Below are 24,415 nucleotides of genomic sequence, written 5' to 3' on the forward strand. Positions count from 1 at the left end.
TATTTATTTATTTTAGAAAGAGGGGCAGCACATATTAATAAGCATTTTACACAAATGCAAATATGCCAGATTATAGACTTGGGCTAGTTTTCATCTGCAGACCCTCTGGCAGGTTGGTGTTACACACAAGTTAGTAAAAACATACAGAGATAATATTTACAGATCATGTGACAAAGACAAAAACAGTGAACACATCATATTAGACCAAACAATGACAAGAGGAGTGGACAACAGAGGACAATATAGATAATAATAACGGAAACACATCAGTTATATTGCACATATCCCAGTATTACACATGCTCTGACTGTGGTGATATTGCACTGACACATTATGCTATGTTTCCCTTTTTGTAATACATTAACTCTTTTTCACGTCCAACATGAAGCATGATTAATTAAACACGATCACATGTTTGTGTGTCCCTCAGCCATGTATAACTTCATCTCAAAGTTGACAATGGTGATATGAAAAGGGTTTCTTATCTAATATTTTCAATGCTCTTTTGTAGCATACTTCGATTGGCCCAATAGCAGCAAAGCTCGTATTGGACCAACTTGTAATAGAGTGTTCACTATGAGCCAGTATCATAGAGTGCAGGAATGTAATCGCTGCTGTGTCTGTTAAATGGGCCGGTTGGTTAATACTAAACCTGTTGTTGTTCCCATACGTTTCTTTTTACTATTTTGCCATTTTGTCAAAGTTAACAGAAATATTCACACACACTTTGCTTCATCAGTGTCAAAGCGCATGTATCTGCTGACCCTCTCAACATTTTAACTGATTTAGTTTTCATTATCATCAGCTTTCTCTTTTGTCAACAATATAATTAATCTAACTTAAATGAAATTCAAACCACTGATCAAAACATACCAGCTTACATCATATTGTGGTAATCCAAGTATTTAATCATTGGTGATAATGAAATGTCAGCTCTCCGCCATAGTTTTTTTCTTCTGTCTCAGCGTTGTTGGTCTATTTGGGGGGTTCTCTCCATTTTCTCTCCTGCTGTCATTCAAAAGGGAACTTGAGTTGACTGCTGTTGTAATTTTGCCCTACAAAAAGTAAAATTGAATTGAATGGAATGGAACATTGGGGATAAAAGCTATAAACATTACCGTTGCCACATTAATACCATCAATATTACTCATGGATCTGAAAAACAGCGCAATCGTCTTGCGCTGGTGTTTGTTGTCTCATATGATTATCTGTTATCAGTTTCACTATCGTGTTCCCGACTGTTGTGATTTTGTTGCCTCATGCTGTTCAGCGGCCAGCTTAAGTTTAAGTTTCGTTTCTGGCTGACAGACTGCAGAGTGACACAGTGAGGATCAGCTGTTGCCCCTAAACACACGACAACATGTTTTCCTGGGGAGAGGACTGTCAGCGCGGGTTTTACGTGAAAGACGGCTCCGGTACCGACAGCACGACCACTGATGATGGAGTTCATTACTTAAACATCAGCCATCACATCGCGGATCTGTCGGCAGGTCGAAACGTGCTGGCTTTCGTTAAAAGTAATGGAAACGCGTTCATTATCCGCACAAACGAGAGCAAGGATGGGAGAAGAGCGAGAGGCAGGCAGAGTGAGTATCGGTGTCACTAACAAGTTCACTCTCTGCTACATTTAACCGAACTGTGTCCACTCACACCTGCTGTGTTTGTGGCTTGTGAATCTGCAGAGTTTGTGAAACACAAAGAGAAGATAGAGGCTGTGAGTTGTGGCGATGATGTGGTCGCACTGCTGTCTGTGAGCGGCAAAGTTCTCTGTGTGGACACCAGACACCCACCTTTCACTCCCAGGTAACAGATACAGATGTGCAAACCTTTATTATTATTGTTGTTGTTGTTGTTTTTATTGGTCCTATGAGAAGGAGTATTAGTACCACGTTAAGAAAAAAAGTATGCTCCATAGACTGGCAATAGAAATGTGCAAAATGATTTATTATGGCTGTTATGATTAGGCCTTTAACCCCGCAGTGTGTAGCCTGTTTATTTGGATTTTTCTTCTGTTTCCTGTTCCTTCTCTTTCAGCCCACTGGAAGCTTTTTCTAACAAACAGGTTTCTCAGGTTGCTTGTGGGAGTCAGCACTCGGTTGCACTGACCAAAGGTACAGTACAGTTCTGCAATAAACTGCTACAAATGTAAATGAAAAACTCAAATAATTTAGACAGAGTCAGTCCATCCAACTTACATTTATACGAAACACGTTTGGTTGCCTTACTAATTGTCCACACAGGGTCTATGTCATGACATTAAACATAAACTCTGAGTAAAAGTTGAAGATAGCAGGAGTGAGAGTGTTTCACAGAGACATGCTGATTCTCCCACAGATGGTCAGCTGTATACGTGGGGTCAGGACTGCAGGGGCCAGCTGGGTCTGGGTACGAGAAAGTCTGTCTGCAGATCACCTCAACATGTGCCATCACTGTCAGCGATCCCCCTGATCCAGGTCGCTGCAGGAGGAGACCAGAGTTTCGCCCTCTCTGTCTCTGGAGGTGTTTTCAGCTGGGGGAGAAATGACTGTGGACAGCTCGGGCTGGGAGACACAAAAGGTACTGTGGCTTTACAATAAATGTCCTAACTTTATTGTATGTTAATGAGCATTATAATCTGGTAACATAATAACACTGACAATCCTTTTCCTTATAGACAGACACACACCAGCTCCTGTTCAGTGTTTGAATATGAAGAAAGCTCAGCGCATTTCCTGTGGACAGGACCACACGGCCATTTTGACAAAGGTTAGACAACTGGAGCATTTTGATGCTCTCCTTTCTTACTAATATATTATTGTAAAGAGTGTGGATTTAAACAAAAAAAATGAAATTATTCAAGGAATGCAAAAAAAAAGGATTTTGAATGTTGTCTCAAAAACATCTTCCTATAGAAGTTACAAGTTCTAAACATGAAAAAAGAAAGCTGAAAGAGAATGAAAAGCTCTGTGGAGTCTGATTTTGATGCTGTACTTACCACTGGGACACAAATTTTAAAAGCAACTTAATTCTTTATTTTTTGCAAACATATTAAAATAGTTGTCATGTAAAAGTAAATGGCTGTGGGACTTTACACTGTGGTTGTGTGTTTGGCTCCTCAGCATGGGGCAGTGTTTACATTTGGCTCCGGTCAACACGGACAGCTCGGTCACAACTCACTACGCAACGAACTGCGTCCTCGACTTGTTGCAGAGCTCTGGGGGGCAAAGGTCACCAAGATTGCATGTGGAAGGTACGACACACATACTGCTTAATTCATGATCTAATTTTTTTCAGCTTTAACAAGGAATGTTTCTTTGTTTATTTTTCTCAGCTTTCACATCCATGTAAGATAAGATAAGATAAGATAGAACTTTATTAATCCCTCGGGTGGGTTCCTCTGGGAAATTCGATTTCCAAAAAGCACAGCACCGACAGAAGTTACAGAGTTACAGAATGATATACACACACACACACACACACACACACACACACACACACACACACACACACACACACACACACACACACAACAGAGACAAATATAAATAAAATATACGAAGGGGATAAATAGAATAAATAGGAATAAAAATAAAAATACAAGTGAATTGCACATTTCAAGTATTGAGTCTATTGCACTGTTGACTATTTACAAAAAGTATTGCACAAGGTATTGTACAGTGAGGTGAAGAGGCACTACAGCTTAGTTGTTCCCCCCTCCTTTGTCCTCCTGTTTCCCCTCCCTCTCCCCTCCAGAGAGGAGTTAAAGAGTTTGATGGCGTGTGGGACAAAGGAGCAATTATATGTGAAGCAATTATACATTTTAAATGTATCACAATTCTTTTAGAATACATTTTTTATATAGAGTTTAAAAAAATTTAATAGATTAATTTAAAGATCACTGGTTATACAGTTACATGAGCATGCTAATGTAAAAACACCTTAAGTTATTATATTATCACTGAAGAGACTAACAGATATCAGAGACAACATCAAGCATCTTAAATAAAAATGCTTAAAGTAAAGCAGTTAGTAAAGTGTATGTGTGGGTTTGAGGTCTAAATATTTAGTATATTATCATCTACACAGGAATCACACTTTAGTGCTGACTGAATCCAAGAGGGTCTACTCCTTTGGTTGTGGGGATCAAGGGCAGCTGGGACATCGAGAGGAGAGTAATCCATCTGTGCCGCTGCCTGTTCGACTGCCACAGGGTAACTACACCTCTGATAATAAACAAATTGAGGATGCAATTAATTTATCTATGAAAGAAGTGACGTGTTTACTTATCATTTAAGGCACCAATGGGCCCAAAATCAGAAACATCTTTGCAGGAGAAAACTGTTCATTTGCAACATGCTGGTCTGATGAGGTACTGACACTAACACATTAAGTGATGGGAGGAGGTGCGAATATGTGTGAATATGTAAACAGTCACTGCTTTCCTTCACAGGACATTGACGAGGGTTCAATCACAGACTGTGACATAGCATCACAACACTGTCTTGATAACATGGTTGACAAATGGATCTCTGAATGTGATTTAAAGTCATGGAAAAAGATTAAACAGTAAGTATGATGCACTGGCAGTCACAGCTTGTTGGTTTGCCTGGTGATTTATGGCTTTTGTGACTCAAATTATTCGTTTGAAAGCAAGTTTTTTTTTCTGCAATTGAATGAAAACATTAAATCTTCACAGGGAAATCATGGAGGCATTTTCCTCTGCATCCTATCTGAATAAAAGTTTCCTTGAAAAAAGGTAAATACAGAGTTAATGTCCATGTCATGGCAGGTTGTCGGTGGTAGGTCTAATATGTTTTGGCTTGAGAAATTTAGCGCTGCCATTTATGGCTATTCTGTGCTAATTTGTAATGATATCGATGATTCTTATTAGCATGAATAAGAGGACACAGTGTGGGTTTGTCTGGTACATTGGTTGATGTCAAAATAGCAGCCAAACTAATGATATTCCTATCAGTGTTAAAAGTTAATTAATTAGCAAATGTGAACATGCTCTTAACTTAACTGGGTGATCGCGGTAATGTTTTAGCTGCTATATATATTTGCTGATGCAGAAGAAGAAACGCTTTAATGTGGACTTTTTTCTTTGTGTTCTTAGCGGTGATAAACATTTCCAAACTTCACCAAAGTACCCCGGTTTGAACATGAAACATGCACGGCATGCTTTCAAAAATTTGGCAAAGAAAGACAATGTTCTTGCAGAGGTATGTTACTAGAATACATGTAATCTGTAGGAAAAGGCTCTGTTTTTGTTTTTATAAATAATCTTTCCAATAATTTGAGAAATGTCAAGACTCATGACTCCTTGTTTTTATGTCTATGTTGACAATCATTCATTTGATCCTTTTTATACTTGGAGGGGGGGAGGGGAGTATTTCAATTGTTATTTTGACTGTTGCAGTATGTACAAAACTCAGACTATCTCAGACACTCACATGTAATTATAACTCTAAAACAAAGCCTCAGTCTAGACTGTCTTCTAGTTTCTACCCATTTGTATCACTGAGACAGTCTAAAACCTGATATAGCTTAATCAAGCAGACACATGATTATCATTTCATATATTGTATATATTATTGTAATGTACTTGTTATCTGTGGCCACATATTGAACAGGCACAGTCGCCTTTAAAAAAACACTTGCATATGACTCATTTAGGGGATATTTGCTAATAGTAACTGGATACACTCTAAGTGACAAGGTAAGAATCCTGGTTTTTATAAGATACCTAAATAATCCGAACATTTTTCCTCTGAACGCCACCCTGCACAAAAACAGTCCACCTTTGATCTACCTGCTGCTGAGTGATCCTTGCAATCCTTGCCAAACTAACAGATCGAGGCTGCAGTGCTACGCCTGCTTCCTTCCCTCGATCAGAAACCACTGGGAGTGGAGGGGTTGAGAATCTACCTTCTTCTCATTGAGCTTCTGCACACAGTCCTGAAACACAAACGGCAACAGAGAATAAAGCTCGCTGTGTAGCCAATGCAGTAACAAGGTTGTCGAATGAAAGCCTCCAGATTATAGGTATGTTGCCTATACCCACCACCGCTATTATACATGGAAATTTTAAAGCCCTTCTATCTGCTGTTTTTACTTTTGCTAACGTTATTGTTTTCTTCAGGCGACTGGTGGTCCTCTCTGTCGCACTCCACCATGATTCGACACATTAACGTGTGGAAGCAGGCACTCTCAGAAATCCTGTCCTTTGTGCCTGTTCCCCGCAACTCCGGGGTCAGAAATCTGCTGCTAGTCCTCAAATACATGTACAACGTCAGTGTTATTATCTTAAACCAGTCATTTTACTCCTTCTTAAGCCTTAATGCCTCTTTTTTTTAACCTGAAAACAAAAATAAATTGTAAGTAAAATTTTTCTTTTAAAGGCCAACAGCAGGGTTGCGGAATCTCGAAGGATACCGGAGAGCAGTTTTTATTTATTGTTGGATGAAGCATTTCTTAATGAGGATCTGGACCAGTGGCATTTACGTTCAGAAAACGGGGTAAACAAAACAAAACCCTGCCTTTTGTTTCTGTTTTAGGCTAAAGCGATGTGTCTGTCATGTGTTTGGGTCTGCTTTTGTGATGGCTGTTTTCTCTTTTTTTCTTTTGTCATTTGCCTTGGGTGCGATCATTCATTGACTCTTCACCATCTGTTCATATTAACATCCCATTATGCAGCCTGACATTATATTTACCGTCACTGTCATGGTTCTGGGTCCCAGCATTCTGAGTTTCTTCTGTTTTTATGACATTTTGTGTTATGGTTCCCTGAGTTTATTCTGTTAGCTTTTGTTCAGTATGTGTTTATGTGTGTTAGTCTTTGTGCCTTATTTCCCTCTTCTGTGCCTGTGTTCCCATCCTTGTGTGTCATTCCATATTTTCTCCATCTATTGTGTTTATCTGTCTCCCTAGACCTTCTCGTTTCTCTGAGTGTTGTGTCCTCCCAGTCACCATGTCATGTTTGAATATTGTGTCGCCCTTTGTGTCTTGTCTCTCTCGTCTCCTCTCTCTCTCTCTCCCTCTCATGCTCCCTCCTGTCGGCTCCTGTGTGATGTTTCTACATTTCCTGTTTTATTGTGAAAGTCTCGTATTTCCATGTTCTGTGTGTCTAGTTGTGCTTCCCCTGTGGCGTCAGGTTCATTCGTGTCAGCTGTATTCCCCGTGTGTTCTTACTTCTCTCGTTATCCTCCTGTGTATTTATGTCCCTCATGGTTGTGCGTGTCCCCGTGTGCCCGGTTTATATAATTTTCCAGTCTAGTTTTGTGTTGTTTTGCCATTTAGCAAAAAAAGCTGTGTCTGAGTCTACTTTCGCCTCCGTGAGTCTGCATTTGGGTCCTTTCCTGCCTGCTGCACAGCCAAATCATGACAATCACATTACAGCATGTAACATATCATAAAAAAATGAGTGGTTCCAACTGAAAATGTCTGCATTGCTAACAATTGCATTATTAAACTCAAAAGAACTGTATGTTTTCTTTTCTGTGTTTAGAATGCCAAAGCTGAGCCACTTCTCCTTTGTGACTTCCCAATTGTGATGGACCTGCAATCAAAAAAATTGGTTTTTGACTCTAATTCTGAATACACCAAGCTGGTAAATGACATCCTTATATGAATTTGGTGTGATACAATACTCTGTTTAAAATACACTTTAAAGTAAGTAATCAGGTAGGCAAAACAAAAACACGTTGAATCTTGAACTTTTTTTTCCAGACAATGCAGATGAGTTACTACTTGGAGAATTTCTTTGACTTTTTGTACATTTTTGATGATTACGATGAAGATGTATTTTTACTGGACCTGAGGCGAGCAACCATTTTGGAAGACACCTTTGAACAACTGGCGGATGCTTGTGACACAGACTACAAGAAGCCACTTAGGGTAAAAACAACAAGCCAACTCAAAATGTTTGCATTGTTGTGTACACATTGTTATATAAACAATATTTTGGCATACAACAAATTTTGTTTACTTTTTATAATTTTGTCTTGTAGGTCTTGTTTGATGAAATGATCGATGACGTCTACAGGAAAGACTTTTTTTATGAAGTCTTTCATGACTTGATCTCAGCTGAATCTGGGATGTTCATGTTCAATGACTCTGAAACACTGGCATGGTTCTCCTCAAAAGTAAGAGTTACTAAGTTACTAAAAATATAATTTAAATAGACCGAGACTGACTTCAAAAACTATTTAACAATTGTGATTGCTGATTTATTACTCCTTAATTCAAGAAAACAATTTCAAATGTCTCTACTGTCAGCATCAGGCAACTCAGGAAGACCAGCGTTTCTTCCTGTTCGGAGTTCTGTGTGGATTGGCCTTGTACAACCAGTGCATCATCTACTTACCCTTCCCACTGGTGCTGTTCAAGAAACTGCTCGGTGTAAGGCCTTCACTGGAGGATTTGATAGAATTCAACACAAGTGTTGGAGAGTAAGGGAGAAAGTTCCCTTGTATTTGCTGTATTGTGCAAATATTTGTAGTGTTAGGTGCTGGTTGGTTCCACAAATCATCTCAAAGTATTTTGTGTTTAAAGGAGTCTGCAGTACATCCTGGAGGACTACAAAGATGATGACTTGGAAAACCTGGACATGTATTTTTCGGTAGGTGTTTAACACAACTTTAAGTCAAAAACGGCTTTGATATCAACTCGCTTCTTTAATCAATAATATCTATTTTTCCCCAACAGATCAACTGGGATGGAAAGGACATTGACCTTGATCCTGAAGGTCCTGAAAAGTTGGTGACAAGTCAAAATAAGTGAGGACAATGGCAGCATTTTTTCATAACATGCGTTTTAAAACCAAATATAGTATTGTCCTGCCAAAGAGAAGCTAGAGATAATAACAAGTCATCACATAATATCTAACGACTCTACCAACAGTGACAGTGACAATGGAGCTGACAGAAAGATATAACTGGATATCATCTGCAAAGAAACATACATTAAACTGTTTTGTGACCAAGCAGAAGCATTTAATTAGAAAAAGTACCAAGACTCGGTGTATATCCAGGGCTCTAGAGTGCGACCAATTTGGTCGCAAATGCGAGCAAATTTTTCAGTGGTGCGCCTAAAAAAATATTTGGTCGCACTGTTCAGGTAACAAAAAAAAAAAAATCTCTGCAACTCTCCGTGTGGTCACTAAACCAATCAGAGATAGTCAGGGGTCGGGACCTCTCTGATTGGCCTTGGTCCAGTTGAAAGTGCAGTTGGAAGAGGGAGGTGAGTAGTTTGAATAAAGCGATATCGATTCATTAAATCCTGAATTGACTTTTAAATATAATTGAGTTTTGCCAGAAACGCCAGATTCTCAGGTTAAAGCTCACAAAACTATTTCAACAACAACCAAACAGCAAATGAGAGCAGGTACACGGATTCCACACAAAGACGTAAACACAGACCCGACGCATCAGAATCAGCTTTGTCTTTCTCGGCTTTCTCACCCGACGGCCCGTAGACGGACACGCTGTCGGAGCTTAGCGATTCTGATGCATCGGGTCCGCTCTGTGTTTACGTCTTTTTGCGCTGATTCTGAGCTGCAGGTTTTGTCTCTCCAACCAAAATCCACCGAGCCAGCAGCAAAAGAAGCAGCAAACTGCGCTTCACATTTGATCAATGTCCTCATGAATTTTGCTGTTTTGCTTCCACGACTATTAAAATCACACTTCATGCACAGCTAGCTCTCTCTCTATCTCTCTCTGTACTTCAAGAACAGTTTCCCGTCTCCAATCTCTGTTTTCTGTATTATTCATTCGCTTATTACCCACCAGTCTACCGTTGTTTACAGCGCTGTGGCTGCTGTCTTTTTCTTTTCTTTTTCTTTTTTTCACTTAAATGACCTCGGACAAGAAAGCCTTTTGTTTTTTCTGTTGTTCAATACTGAAGAAATTTAAACTTTTTAAAATTATGCAAAATTACAGAATATTGCAGAATGTTTTTAAGGTTATCTGCTATAAAAAGCCAGGCCAGAAAAATCTCCTTCATGTTTTTCGGTGTTTTATTCTCAGTTACTTTGACACAAAGGCATCTGCTGTGATGTTCACAATTCTGATGAAGTTTCACATGTATCAGTACTGATAAATGATCAGAATTATAATATTTCTGACTGTCTGGGGCTAAATTGAACCGAATCAGGACTTTGAGAACTGGAATCGAATGGATTATAGAAATCAGTGATGATACCCAGCCCTAGTGAGCAGCCTAGGCACGACAGAAGTGGATGTAGCTCTGGGTAATAAGAAAAGATGAAAAGAACTATTGATAACTTTTTTGTTAAGTTAAGGCCTGATCCGTCTGAAATTCATAGCCAGTGCTCTGACACGTTGCCACCAATCTTTGAATGCTGAAAAAGCACAGTGTATCCAGAAAAACACATTATATGCTGCGATAAATGCCCAAGTGTCCCCTCTCCCCACTGCCTTTCAGCAGCATGCAACAGCAAACAGGTCATCAGAGGAGGCCGAGATAATGATTAAGTTTAACATTTTCTACAATATTGACAAAGCACTTTAAGCACAAGATTGTTAGTTAATAATTTAGAAATGAATGTTATATGTATGGACTGCAATTTCCCCCCCAAAAAGATGCACATGTAAAACTGCGGTGTTAAGCGATGCGGTTGAAAAATTTGAGTGTGCCTAACTTTTGTGCCGGTGTGCCCATGGCAACAAGTTAGTCTAGAGCCCTGATATCCTTGAGATACACCACAAGTTTGCATGTTTATTGGCAAGTAATTAATGGGAAATGTCCATGGCAGAGATATAAAGCGACCACTCTTTAAACAAAATGGAACAGAACAGTTCATGATTTGACCAAAGCGTGGATGTGTTTCTTTTAATCACTACTTTTATCTTCCAAACAGGAAGGAGTTTGTGGATGCCTACGTGAATCATGCCTTCAACACATCAGTGGAGAATGTGTTTCAGGAGTTCAAGAGAGGCTTCTTCCTGGTGTGTGAGCGGGATTTGGTGAAACTCTTCAGGCCAAAGGAGCTGCAAGAAGTGATGGTGGGCAAAGACTTCAGTGACTGGGAAAAGCTGAAACAGGTAAACTGCTGTAATTTGTCTGCAGTTCTATTATAGTTTAAATTATCTTTAGTATATCTAACAGCCTCTTTCACTACGATTAGAACACACATTATGAAGGTGAATACAGCGCAGACCATCCCACCATACAGATGTTTTGGGAGGTTTTTGATGAACTGACTGAGAACCAGAAGAAAGCTTTCCTTTGTAAGTATTTGAGTTGATCATATAAAACAATGAGTGCTAATCTTGTAAAGCCACAAATTGCAAGGATTTAATAAAGTAAAATATTCGTGTTTTATGAGCTGAGTTCATTTGTTTCCAGAATGTTTTTACATTTCCTAATTTGTGCATTTGGTATCTGGTCTTTAGTAGGAAAAAGCATTTGATGAACTGCTGAGGTGGATGAGCAGTCATGAATGAACTGACAGTGTGACTTCAGAGGGCTATCAGGCCATAATGTTATGCACAAAATAAAACTCAGTGACTTCCACTTTTTCCACGACATTCATCGATTTCTGCTTTTTTCCTCTTCTAGGGTTTGTGACAGGATTTGACCGGGTGCCTATTCTCAGTATGGACAAAATCAAGATGCAAGTCAAAGTTAAAGAAGTCGAGGACCTCTCCTATGACCAGTACTATCCTGAGACACACACGTGCTTCTCGACCTTGGAGCTGCCGTTCTACTCAACTAAGGAGATCATGCAAACCAAACTCACAGAGGCCCTGAGCAACAATAAGAGGATCCATAAGTGATCAGTATTATAAGACAGTTTTTTACTGTATTGAACAGTAAAAAGTAATTGTTGATCAAGTCTAGCGTTTGCAGTTACTGAAACATACTTACTGTTACTGTCATGATCCTGCGTCTTCTACCCAGCGTTTTGGACTTTTGGTTTGGATTTATTTAATAGTCTGAGGTTGAGATCTTTGCCCTGACTCCCTCTTGGGTGTGTATATATTGTTTGTGTCTCCCTCTGTGCAGCGTCATGATCTCATCCATTCTCGCGCTGTGTGTTCTGCCTGCTAGTTTAGTTTCTGGAACATAAAAAATTTATGATGATGAGTTGGCAACAATAAATGCCATTTTTTTTACTGTACTGAACAGAAGACATAACATTGTAATGCTGCACTCTGTGAATTGCTGACCAAAGAGTAGCATTTGTAGTTAGTTGTACTGCTGCTGATTGTGATGTAGATGGAATGTATGTATACCAAAGAAATCCCACCTACTAAAAATAAAAATGTGATACATGCTTTTATATAGTTTGGAGGAAGTGTTCCTTATTGTTACATCTCATAAAATATTCAAATATCCAAATAATATTCAAAATAACTGCATTCAGTAAATCATATTGAGCCTATGCAATGTTGTCATTGTAGACATGTGTGATATTTATTAAATATCAAAATTCTATGAAAAGTATTTACACCATAAAAGAATTAATCTTCGTTCTGAACAAAACTTTCACTGTTCAGTTTTTCAGATGTGGATTAAATTTTATTAAAGCTTTGCTTAGAATAAATTAAAACTGAAATTCGATGCACTTTGCTCATTTCCAATTCCAAATTGTTAATGCTGGACTCTGTGGAAGTCTCAGAGTTCAAAATACAATCCTTTGGCTTTAAGCCGAGTTTGTGGATGTCTGCCTCCACAAACGATTCAAACAGTAAGTGGATGGAGCTCCAAGCTCATTGATACAGCTGCAGGTCTAAGATGATCATATTGGGAATATCTGCTCTCAGCAACATCATACAGAGCCAAGATATATATTATACATGAAATATACAGTATATATTTTTTCCAGGCATATTTGATATATTGCACACTGCCAGGCAAAGCTTAACAGTAACTGCTGTTATTGTTATTTATTATTATTATTAGTAGTAGTAGTACTAGTGTTAATATATATATTTTTAATGAATTAATTTTTTTAGCATAGGAGAGGCCAGGGAAGCAAAGTCAGGAGCATTGAAGGTGGACTGAAACTGTTATGAAGCTTATACATAAGTTCAGTAAGGTAGATCTATGATGTCTGTCTGCTCCCAGTCTGTTCTTCACGTCACTTCCACTTGTTCACGCTGTCAACCTGTTTATGACATCATTGGTCCTGTCCAATCATCTTCTTCGTGTCTCAGGTCACACGAAGCACTTTAAGTCTTAGTTCGCATCTGTCATTCTCCTTTGCAGACGCCTTCGTGCAACCCACCCACTCCCCATCACCGCCTATCATTACTCAGGCTCCATTCAAGCCTCCGTCTTTATCTCCACCACCAGTGTCCAGACTCCGGGGGATCCTGCTCTAATGCCCATCACATCTGGGGTTCTGTTATGCCAAGACGGGCCATTGAAGTGTATGAGCCAAATACCTCTATCTCAATTGCATGCATCAATAAATCATGTTATTTTTAGAAACCTCTCCTTCATGATTTTTGCCAAGCCTTTAAATTTATACAGTAGTTGGTTTTTTCTCTTTTTTTTAAGGTTTGTTACATAAAAAGTTGATACCAGCTAAACGCAGTATCAACATTTCCCACATTGTACAATACAAACATGCATTTTTGTCCACTTCCTGCGTGTGAAACGAAACCAAATGAAAAGCTACACAATTGACCTCTCCTTGTTATTGTTATTATGATTATCTCTTATCAGTTTTACTTTCGTTTCGTTACTTTAACAGATCAGCTGACTCGTGTTATTGTTTCCTTTCCGGATGCTGTGCAGCGGCATGCTTAAGTTTAAGTTTCGTTTCTGGCTGACAGACTGCAGAGTGACACAGTGAGGATCAGCTGTTGCCCCTAAACACACGACAACATGTTTTCCTGGGGAGAGGACTGTCAGCGCGGGTTTTACGTGAAAGACGGCTCCGGTACCGACAGCACGACCACTGATGATGGAGTTCATTACTTAAACATCAGCCATCACATCGCGGATCTGTCGGCAGGTCGAAACGTGCTGGCTTTCGTTAAAAGTAATGGAAACGCGTTCATTATCCGCACAAACGAGAACGAGGATGGGAGAAGAGCGAGAGGCAGGCAGAGTGAGTATCGGTGTCACTAACAAGTTCACTCTCTGCTACATTTAACCGAACTGTGTCCACTCACACCTGCTGTGTTTGTGGCTTGTGAATCTGCAGAGTTTGTGAAACACAAAGAGAAGATAGAGGCTGTGAGTTGTGGCGATGATGTGGTCGCACTGCTGTCTGTGAGCGGCAAAGTTCTCTGTGTGGACACCAGACACCCACCTTTCACTCCCAGGTAACAGATACAGATGTGCAAACATTTATTATTATTATTATTATTATTATTATTATTATTATTATTATTATTATTATTATTATTATTATTATTGGTCCTGTGAGAAGGAGTATTAGTATCACGTTAAGAAAAAAATATTATTTAAAAAAGTCGAAAATGTGTTATAATGTGGAGATGACAGCTGTTTCAAGACAAACTGCCAGTGCTGCTATAGTCTACCTTTTACAAAATGCTTTTTGTAGATGAGTTACAGAATCGGTTTAAGTTACAAGACATTTTTTCCTTACATAAACACAGTGTGTGACCAGCTGCATCTGGTCAGAAGGCAAAAAATGTAAAAATCGTATATTAAATAGTTTCTAATAATTAGATACAGTATAAACAGTATATATGTATTCCAGCCCTGGAATATGTGATGATTTTCAGTCTGGTTTGGCTTTTTTTTTTTGTCCTGTGCCGCCCTCCTGTGGTTACCCGGGTGATGTGCTGGGTGGGTGTGTCAACTTTATTTTCAAAATTGACACAATTTCTTTTTCTTAATGTGGTCCTAATACTCCATCGTAGTCCTAGGAGTGTATACAGTGTGATTCATGTTTATTTGGGTTCATAGTTAGCGGTCATAAATGGCTGTTTCAGCTCTGTTCTCTTCTTCTGCTCTTTCTCTTTCAGGCCACTGGAAGCTTTTTCTAACAAGCAGGTTTCTCAGGTTGCTTGTGGGAGTCAGCACTCAGTTGCACTGACCAAAGGTACAGTAGAATTTTGCAAGCGCTAAAGATTTTTAGTTCAATTCAGTTTTATTTATATAGCACCATATCACAACAACAGTCACGTCAAGGCACTTTATGTTTGACGGTAAAGACGTTACAATAATAGAGAGAAATCCCAACAGTCAAAGAACCCCTCTGAGGAAGCACTTGGTGATGGTGGGAAGGAAAAACTCCCTTCTAACAGGAAAAAACCTCCAGCAGAACCAGGGTCAGGGAGCAGCAGCCATCTCATCTTAGGTTGTTATTTAAACAAGCTAAAATAATTAAGAGACCCTGAATCAGTCTATCCAACTTGCACTTCATAATTGTACGGACCCTAAGGTTGTAGTTTAACAACATCTGTCGTGTAGTTCATGTTATTTGTCTTTGTATACATGTCTATATAGATATACATTCCTCCACATATTTTAAATTGTATAATTATAAAACACATGCATGGTACAATTGTAAACAACCAAATAAAGGTATCGATCTATCTAATGAGTAATTAGAGTATTTTAGATGTAGGAACAAACAATATTTTGCCACTGTGTGTTTAGCTACTGTGGGCAGGTTAAAGCAGTTTATTGGTGCACTCAAAATAAGATCTAATCATTTAAAGCCTAGAAGGACGGGTGAATTTTAAACTTCAGTCTCACTTTCTCCATCAGGTACGCATTATCTTTTGTGCATACAAGCATTTATATATGAAATCTGAATTGGAAATTTTATTTCCATTTGGTCATGACATTAAACATAAACTCTGAGTAAAAGTTGAAGATATCAGGAGTGAGAGTGTTTCACAGAGACATGCTGATTCTCCCACAGATGGTCAGCTGTATACGTGGGGTCAGGACTGCAGGGGCCAGCTGGGTCTGGGTACGAGAAAGTCTGTCTGCAGATCACCTCAACATGTGCCATCACTGTCAGCGATCCCCCTGATCCAGGTCGCTGCAGGAGGAGACCAGAGTTTCGCCCTCTCTGTCTCTGGAGGTGTTTTCAGCTGGGGGAGAAATGACTGTGGACAGCTCGGGCTGGGAGACACAAAAGGTACTGTGGCTTTACAATAAATGTCCTAACTTTATTGTATGTTAATGAGCATTATAATGTGGTAACATAATAACACTGACAATCCTTTTCCTTATAGACAGACACACACCAGCTCCTGTTCAGTGTTTGAATATGAAGAAAGCTCAGCGCATTTCCTGTGGACAGGACCACACGGCCATTTTGACAAAGGTTAGACAACTGGAGCATTTTGATGCTCTCCTTTCTTACTAATATATTATTGTAAAGAGTGTGGATTTAAACAAAAAAAATGAAATTATTCAAGGAATGCAAAAAAAAAAGGATTTTGAATGTTGTCTCAAAAACATCTTCCTATAGAAGTTACAAGTTCTAAACATGAAAAAAGAAAGCTGAAAGAGAATGAAAAGCTCTGTGGAGTTTGATTTTGATGCCGTACTTACCACTGGGACACAAATTTTAAAAGCAACTTAATTCTTTATTTTTTGCAAACACATTAAAACAGTTGTCATGTAAAAGTAAATGGCTGTGGGACTTTACACTGTGGTTGTGTGTTTGGCTCCTCAGCATGGGGCAGTGTTTACATTTGGCTCCGGTCAACACGGACAGCTCGGTCACAACTCACTACGCAACGAACTGCGTCCTCGACTTGTTGCGGAGCTCTGGGGGGCAAAGGTCACCAAGATTACATGTGGAAGGTACAACACACATACTGTTTAATTCATGAAATATTCAGGTTACTTTGAATATTTTTCAGCTTTCACATCAAAGATACAGAGGTTAAAGTTTTAAATGTATCCCAGGAATTATTATTTTATTATTTTATATAGAGTAAGAAAAAAAACAAACAAAGCTAGGACATTTCACTGACTGTTCTGACCTAATCTGAACAAGATGCATCCTGACCCGAGATCTGATCCTGCAGAATCAGTCTCATCCTTTAACAAGGAATGTTTCTTTGTTTATTTTTTTCAGCTTTTACATCCATGTGAAGCAATTATACATTTTAAATGTATCACTATTCTCTTAGAAGAATGTTTTTATATAGAGTTAAAAAAAATAGATTAATTTAAAGATCACTGGTTATACAGTTTCATGAGCATGCTAATATAAAACACCTTAAGTTATTATATTATCACTGAAGAGACTAACAGATATCAGAGACAACATCAAGCATCTTAAATAAAAATGCTTAAAGTAAAGCAGTTAGTAAAGTGTATGTGTGGGTTTGAGGTCTAAATATTTAGTATATTATCATCTACACAGGAATCACACTTTAGTGCTGACTGAATCCAAGAGGGTCTACTCCTTTGGTTGTGAGGATCAAGGGCAGCTGGGACATCGAGAGGAGAGTAATCCATCTGTGCCGCTGCCTGTTCGACTGCCACAGGGTAACTACACCTCTGATAATAAACAAATTGAGGATGCAATTAATTTATCTATGAAAGAAGTGACGTGTTTACTTATCATTTAAGGCACCAATGGGCCCAAAATCAGAAACATCTTTGCAGGAGAAAACTGTTCATTTGCAACATGCTCGTCTGATGAGGTACTGACACTAACACATTAAGTGATGGGAGGAGGTGCGAATATGTGTGAATATGTAAACAGTCACTACTTTCCTTCACAGGACATTGACGAGGGTTCAAACACAGACTGTGGCTTTGCATCACAACACTGTCTTGATAACATGGTTGACAAATGGATCTCTGAATGTGATTTAAAGTCATGGAAAAAGATTAAACAGTAAGTATGATGCACTGGCAGTCACAGCTTGTTGGTTTGCCTGGTGTTGTATGGTTTCTGTCATTCAAATTATTTCTTTGAAAACATTTTTTTCTGCAATCGGATGAAAATATTAAATCTTCACAGGGAAATCTACGGGGCGTTTTCCTCTGCATCCTGTCTGAATAAAAGTTTCCTTCAACAAAGGTAAATACACAGTTTCTGTGCACAACATTCTTTTTCTCATTTCAAAGGTGGGAGATCTGGTGTTTCAGGATTGAAAGAACTGAAATATTGTTTTAGCTGGTAAATGTTTGCTTATGGATAAGTGCCATACTTATATGTGGACTTTGTTCATTGTCTTCTTAGCGGTGATAAACATTATCAAACTTCACTGAAGTACCACGGCTTGAACCTAAAACATGCACGGCTTGCTTTCAAGAACCTGTTAACAAAGGACAATGTTTGGGCAGAGGTATGTTGCTAGAATACATGCAATCTGTAGCAAAAGGTCTTCTTGTTTGCTTGTTATTTTATAAATATCCTACTAATAATTTGAGGAATCAGCATCTCTCCATAATGTATGAATTCCCCGTTCTACTGCCTAACGTAATACACATGTAACAGTACCTGGACCTAACTGCTGCTGATCGATTCTTGCAATCCTTGCCAAACTAACAGATCGAGGCTGCTGTGCTACGCCTGCTTCCTTCCCTCGACCAGAAACCAGTTGGAGTTGAGGGGTTGAGAATCTACCTTCTTCTCAATGAGCTTCTGCATGCAGTGCTGAAACACACACGGCAACAGAGCATAAAGCTCGCTGAGGCGGTAGCTGGTGCAGTAACAAGGTTGTCGAATGAAAGTCTTAAGATCATAGGTACTGTCACAGCTGTCTACATGATATCACAATACTCTTTTTAATCTGGAAGGTGAGAAAGTGCTCAAAGTTTCATGGCATGTCCTTTTTATCTTTTCTCTGTTTTTCTTCAGGTGACTGGTGGTCCTCGCTGTCACCTTCCACCATGGTGCGATATGTTAAGGTGTGGAAGCAGGCCCTATCAGAGATCCTGTCCTTTAAACCTGTACCTCGCAACTCTGGAGTCAGAAATCTGCTGCTAGTCCTCCAATATATGTACAATGTTAGTATAAATATCCTAAAACAGTCATTTCACTCATTCCTAAAGTGAAATGCAACCCTTTCTCTGCCTTTTAAATGATGATAAATAGATAATGAGATGTTCTGTTGTTAGGCAAACAGAAGGGTTGCAGAAACTCGAAGGATACCAGAAAGCGATTTTTGTGTGTCAGCTGATGAAGATTTCCTTTTGGAGGATTTGCAACATTGGCTTTTACAGTCACAACGAAAGGTAAAATGTTCTGGTCTAAAGTAGTGTGTCTGTGTGTAATCTACTGTGTCATACTTTGTTATTCCATTCTTCTCATCTTTGGTTCGGTCACTTTTTAGTCAATACCCAGTGTTCAAATAAACAACATGAAGAAATTTATGGGGGTTTTTATGCGCAATCAAACCTTAAAGACCTCTATGGGTTTTTCCCTTTCAGTATTCACATGCTGAGCCTCTCATCCTGTGCAAGTTCCCAATTGTGATGGATCTGCAATCAAAGAAAACAGTGTTTGACATGAATGCTTACCATGCCAAGGTAAAAAAAACCTTCCAAAAACTGGTGTTTATGTGACACAGAATATTTCTCTCTCTTTGAGAAAGAGTAAAACTGACATCATTCACTTTATTTCAGCTTACAGAAGTGACAAAAGTCTTTTTTAGTTTTTGGGGGACATTCGGTTGCTATCCCTCAGTTTTGGAAGACTTTCTGTTCGTAGTGAAGCTAAGGCGAGCGTCAGTTTTGGAGGACACTATTGAAAAACTGGCTGATACGAATCCCAGAGACTACAAGAGGCCACTCGTGGTAAACACAGCAAGGCACAGATAACATTAAAAACTCGTGCATTCATGCAGTTTTGATCTAAACTTTTTTTGCCCCTGTGTCTTGTAGGTTTTCTTTGATGGAAATCGTGTGATGGATGAGGTCTACAAGAAAGACTTTTTTTATGAAGTCTTTCATGACTTGGTCTCAGCTGAATCTGGGATGTTCATGTTCAATGACTCTGAAACAATGGCATGGTTCTCCTCAAAAGTAAGCCTTCCTATTGATTGGAAATAAGATTAGACTCAGAATTTTCTGATTCTTTTAACTGATTATAATACAATATAACTAACAATAGTTTAGTACAGATGATAGTCATCAATACAGTCTTTGACAACTAACTTTTGATTTAAATTTGTCCTCACCGTTGACACCAGGCAACTCAGGAAGACCAGCGTTTCTTCCTGTTCGGAGTTCTGTGTGGATTGGCCTTGTACAACCAGTGCATCATCTACTTACCCTTCCCACTGGTGCTGTTCAAGAAGCTGCTCGGTGTAAGGCCTTCACTGGAGGATTTGATAGAATTCAACCCAAGTGTTGGAGAGTAAGGCAGAAAATTTAATAACAGTTATATTTACTTCACACAAATTTGTAGTTTTAGGTGTTGATTGGTTATACAAATGATCCTAAACTATATTATGTTTACAGGAGTCTGCAGTACATTCTGGAGGACTACCAAGATGATGACTTGGAAAACCTGGACATGTATTTTTCGGTAGGGGTTTTCCACACAACTTAAATCAAAACAGTTTTCAAAATGGTCTTGGGATACGCAATTCTTAAAGCAGTAAAATCTTTTTTTTTCCAACAGATCAACTGGGATGGGAAAGATGTCGATCTTGATCCAGAAAATTCGGAAAAATTGGTGACAAGTCAAAATAAGTGAGGACAATTAAAGTGTTTTTTATAACATGTTTTTGAAAAGCAAACTATGAATTATCCTGCCAGAGAGAAGCTACACATAACAAAAAGTCATAACATAAAAGAATATTTATATTTAGTAAATAATTTCTTTGTTGTAACAGCACTTCTTGGAAAGAATTGGAATGTTTTTTTCCACTAAAATTGGGTCATTTTTGTGCACATTTGTGCGTGGCGCCCATTTAAACATGCCAGATCTTCTCTGCCAAAGCCAAACAGCCAGAGACAGGTGAATCAAGAAGACACCACCACAAAATTTTACTGTATGATCACAGGGTCAAAGTGCGGATAAAACTAGGTTTTGGTGGAAACAGTGTGATGTGTTGGGTGTATGCCAGCAAATGATCCAATCAATCCAACAAATAACACCAGACAAGAGCCAATAGCAGAATAAGCTGTTTGGCATTAGCAGAGATGATCTGGAAAGTTTGTCATGGATGAAAGTCACATGCTCAACTCTGCTGCTCAACCCACAAATGCATTTTCCTTGCAAATGTGACACAATTTGAGGGTGAATAATCAGGCTTTCCAATAGTCTAAGTTTATTTGCCAAGAAGCATAGTTACAACAAGGACATAATCAACCAACCAATTTCCTTATTTTTACTACTAAGGTTAGAAAAGGTAACAAGGTCCAGTGCGATACACCACCCTCAGTTTGCCTGTTTATAGGCAAGTAATTTAAGCAATTAATGGGAAATGACCATGGCAGAGATATAAAGCGACCACTCTTTAAACAAAAAGGAACAGAACAGTTCATGATTTGACCAAAGCGTGGATGTGTTTCTTTTAATCACTACTTTTATCTTCCAAACAGGAAGGAGTTTGTGGATGCCTACGTGAATCATGCCTTCAACACATCAGTGGAGAATGTGTTTCAGGAGTTCAAGAGAGGCTTCTTCCTGGTGTGTGAGCGGGATTTGGTGAAACTCTTCAGGCCAAAGGAGCTGCAAGAAGTGATGGTGGGCAAAGACTTCAGTGACTGGGAAAAGCTGAAACAGGTAAATCGTTAGTGACACAAAGATGTAATTTGTCTGCAATTTTTTTTATCACATCCTTGTGCATGCTTTGATTACAGTTTGAATGAATTATTTTCAATATATCTAACAGTCTCTTTCACTATGATTAGAACACACATTATGAAGGTGAATACAGCGCAGGCCATCCCACCATACAGATGTTTTGGGAGGTTTTTGATGAACTGACTGAGAACCAGAAGAAAGCTTTCCTTTGTAAGTATTTGATTTGATTTGATCATAAAAGCTAGTTAAATTTTAACATGTAAATGGAAGTTACGTTACTAATCTGCTTTATTAGCAGGAATTTACCATTGTAAATTTGCAACATTGCTTCATCACAGTGACTACTAAAGTTTTGATCACTCAGGAATGTTTTGACATTTGCTAATCGATGCAGTGAACATGTGGTAGGAAACATCAGTTGCACAGCAGCTGAGGCTGTGGATAAAGCACCCCAACATGCAGAAAAGTAAACAAAAACTCACGACATTCATCGATTTCTGCTTTTTTCCTCTTCTAGGGTTTGTGACAGGATTTGACCGGGTGCCTATTCTCGGTATGGACAAAATCAAGATGCAAGTCAAAGTTAAAGAAGTCGAGGACGTCTCCTATGACCAGTACTATCCTGAGACACACACGTGCTTCTCGACCTTGGAGCTGCCGTTCTACTCAACTAAGGAGATCATGCAAACCAAACTCACAGAGGCCCTGAGCAACAATAAGAGGATCCATAAGTGATCAGTATTATACGCCAGTTTTTTACTGTATTGAACAGTAAAAAGTAATTGTTGATCAAGTCTAGCATTTGCAGTTACTGAAACATACTTACTGTTACTGTCATGATCCTGCGTCTTCTACCCAGCGTTTTGGACTTTTGGTTTGGATTTATTTAATAGTCTGAGGTTGAGATCTTTGCCTCCTTCTTGGGTGTGTATATATTGTTTGTGTCTCCCTCTGTGCAGCGTCATGATCTCGTCCATTCTCGGGCTGTGTGTTCTGCCTGTTAGTTTAGTTTCTGGAACATAAAAAATTTATGATGATGAGTTGGGATCTATGCTTGTGTGTATATTTTTATTAAGTGTAAATAGGTAATATTAGATTATAAAATTTGGAGAAAGTCTGTCAGTATTTCATAGTTTTTTCCCCTAAATGTTACAGCTCAGAAAATACACAAATAAACTGCACTCTCTAAATCATAATCAGCCACACTTATACAATGTTGCCAGTGTTGCCAATGTTAACATATGTAAGTAAAGATTTGCAACATTTTATGAAAAACTTTGCATTATGTAAAAAAGAATGTTAGTTTTCAACATAAACTACACTGTTCTGTGTTCCAGATGTGGATTTACTATTAAAGTTTTACTTGGAGTTACCTGAAAAGTGACCCACTTTGCTCATTTCCTTCTCAATATTGTTATTCTTGCTTCAGAATAATCCAACCCCTTCCCTTTAAACCAGGATCGCTCTGTTTGGCTGCTTCCACAAACAAAAGATTTGAACAATAGGTGGGTGGAGTCTCCATCCTCAGCCACAGCTGTGTGCCAAAGTGTCATGTTTCGGCTGTGTGCAGGCAAGAGAAGGACCCAAACGCAAAACTCACAGACACAAAAGTGAACTCAAAACACTGCTTTATTGCAGGCTTGGGAAGGAAACAAAGAACAAACTAAACTGGGGGAAACTGCAACTAACTCATACGTGAAAACACATGGCAACTCACACAGCTATGCGCGAGACCACAACACTGACAAAGAGAAACACAGGGCTTAAATACACAGAGGGATAACGAGGGAATGAGACACAGAAGGAGAGCACAGCTGGGAGTAATCAGACTGGACGAGACAAGGGAAGCAAAACTAGAAACACTCACATGAGACATGGACCTTCAAAGTAAAACAGGAAACACACTGACTGAACTCTAGACATGCAAACTTAACAGCAACTGAGAAGACAGAACATAGGGACCTGAAACATGGGACAGAAAGGCACAGTAGACACAACGTGGACATAACAACGCCACAGGGAAAGAGTAAAACAAAACACAGAACCTCTTAGAAAATAAAATAGGAAACATAATGAAACGCAGACATGACTACATGAACTTGACAACATAACAGACATGAAACACATGAAGGGCAAGGGAGACTTAACAGGGGTTGGAACACACAAGGGGAATCTAATAACAAAGAACTAGAAAAACTCATGAGCTTAATCATATAAACATCCAAATAAACTAAACTCAAAACACTGGGTCATAAGACCCAGGATCGTGACACCAAGATGATAATATTTGGAATACCTGGTCTCACTGACATCATACAGAGCCAAGAGTTTAAAGAAACAGTCTGGAACAAAGTACTTACAAGCTTTTAGCTCACACCGATTACTTGTACGTATAATGACACCATTGTCTGAATCTTAGGTCATGTTAAATATGAGCATCCATCATTGTGATGGTATGTATGACAGAAAATAAGGATAAGGATAAATGATATCTTGCACACCTGGTATACTTAACATTTAACATCCTCACGCATTTTCTTGTTATTTAGGGTAAAAGCCACACCTCCTTCAGAAAACACCAAATGCAGAGTAACTTCGTGACTCATGCGAATGACTTGCTCAGTATAGGTAAATATGTTGCTGTCATGCAAAATCTGCACACGTCAACTCCAGTTTCGTTGTTGGTTTTCCAGCTAAGGTAATAAACCACGTGCCAGTGACTCACTAGGTGTGGTGTTTTTATTGTTTGTA

The 24,415-nt window shown here is 38.9% G+C and overlaps 1 protein-coding gene and 1 pseudogene across 2 annotated transcripts; both read left to right on the forward strand.

The window, feature by feature from the left end:
* The first annotated feature begins 1,299 nt into the window (after positions 1–1,299).
* On the forward strand, positions 1,300–12,283 carry LOC113025249 (putative E3 ubiquitin-protein ligase HERC3; annotated as a pseudogene). The gene is made up of 23 exons (XR_013910281.1): positions 1,300–1,586; positions 1,683–1,803; positions 2,035–2,111; positions 2,335–2,556; positions 2,654–2,745; positions 3,099–3,229; positions 4,066–4,190; positions 4,275–4,348; positions 4,430–4,545; positions 4,676–4,735; positions 5,096–5,201; positions 5,833–6,024; positions 6,122–6,270; positions 6,381–6,497; positions 7,487–7,588; positions 7,708–7,875; positions 7,989–8,123; positions 8,257–8,429; positions 8,533–8,599; positions 8,686–8,756; positions 10,859–11,042; positions 11,126–11,228; positions 11,560–12,283. The product of XR_013910281.1 is annotated as a putative E3 ubiquitin-protein ligase HERC3 (transcript).
* Positions 12,284–13,478: 1,195 nt separating this feature from the next.
* LOC113027241 (putative E3 ubiquitin-protein ligase HERC4) lies at positions 13,479–23,036 on the forward strand. The gene is made up of 23 exons (XM_026176861.2): positions 13,479–14,062; positions 14,159–14,279; positions 14,949–15,025; positions 15,854–16,075; positions 16,173–16,264; positions 16,619–16,749; positions 17,318–17,442; positions 17,527–17,600; positions 17,682–17,797; positions 17,924–17,983; positions 18,146–18,251; positions 18,458–18,653; positions 18,767–18,915; positions 19,027–19,143; positions 19,339–19,437; positions 19,534–19,704; positions 19,792–19,932; positions 20,100–20,266; positions 20,371–20,437; positions 20,534–20,604; positions 21,460–21,643; positions 21,772–21,874; positions 22,182–23,036. Exons 1-23 carry the CDS (start codon positions 13,837–13,839, stop codon positions 22,397–22,399), a joined length of 3,033 nt encoding a protein of 1,010 aa, XP_026032646.2. The 5' UTR covers positions 13,479–13,836; the 3' UTR covers positions 22,400–23,036.
* Positions 23,037–24,415: the final 1,379 nt, after the last annotated feature.

Source organism: Astatotilapia calliptera, chromosome 7, assembly GCF_964374335.1.
Source record: "Astatotilapia calliptera chromosome 7, fAstCal68.1, whole genome shotgun sequence".
Lineage (NCBI taxonomy): Eukaryota > Metazoa > Chordata > Actinopteri > Cichliformes > Cichlidae > Astatotilapia > Astatotilapia calliptera.

Coding starts and splice junctions, on each gene's coding strand:
- LOC113027241 (XM_026176861.2), top strand. CDS start 13,837: ATGTTTTCCTGGGGAGAGGACTGTCAGCGCGGGTTTTACGTGAAAGAC. Junction 14,280..14,948: donor CACCCACCTTTCACTCCCAG/GTAACAGATACA, acceptor TTTCTCTTTCAG/GCCACTGGAAGCTTTTTCTA. Junction 20,267..20,370: donor TTCAACCCAAGTGTTGGAGA/GTAAGGCAGAAA, acceptor TTATGTTTACAG/GAGTCTGCAGTACATTCTGG.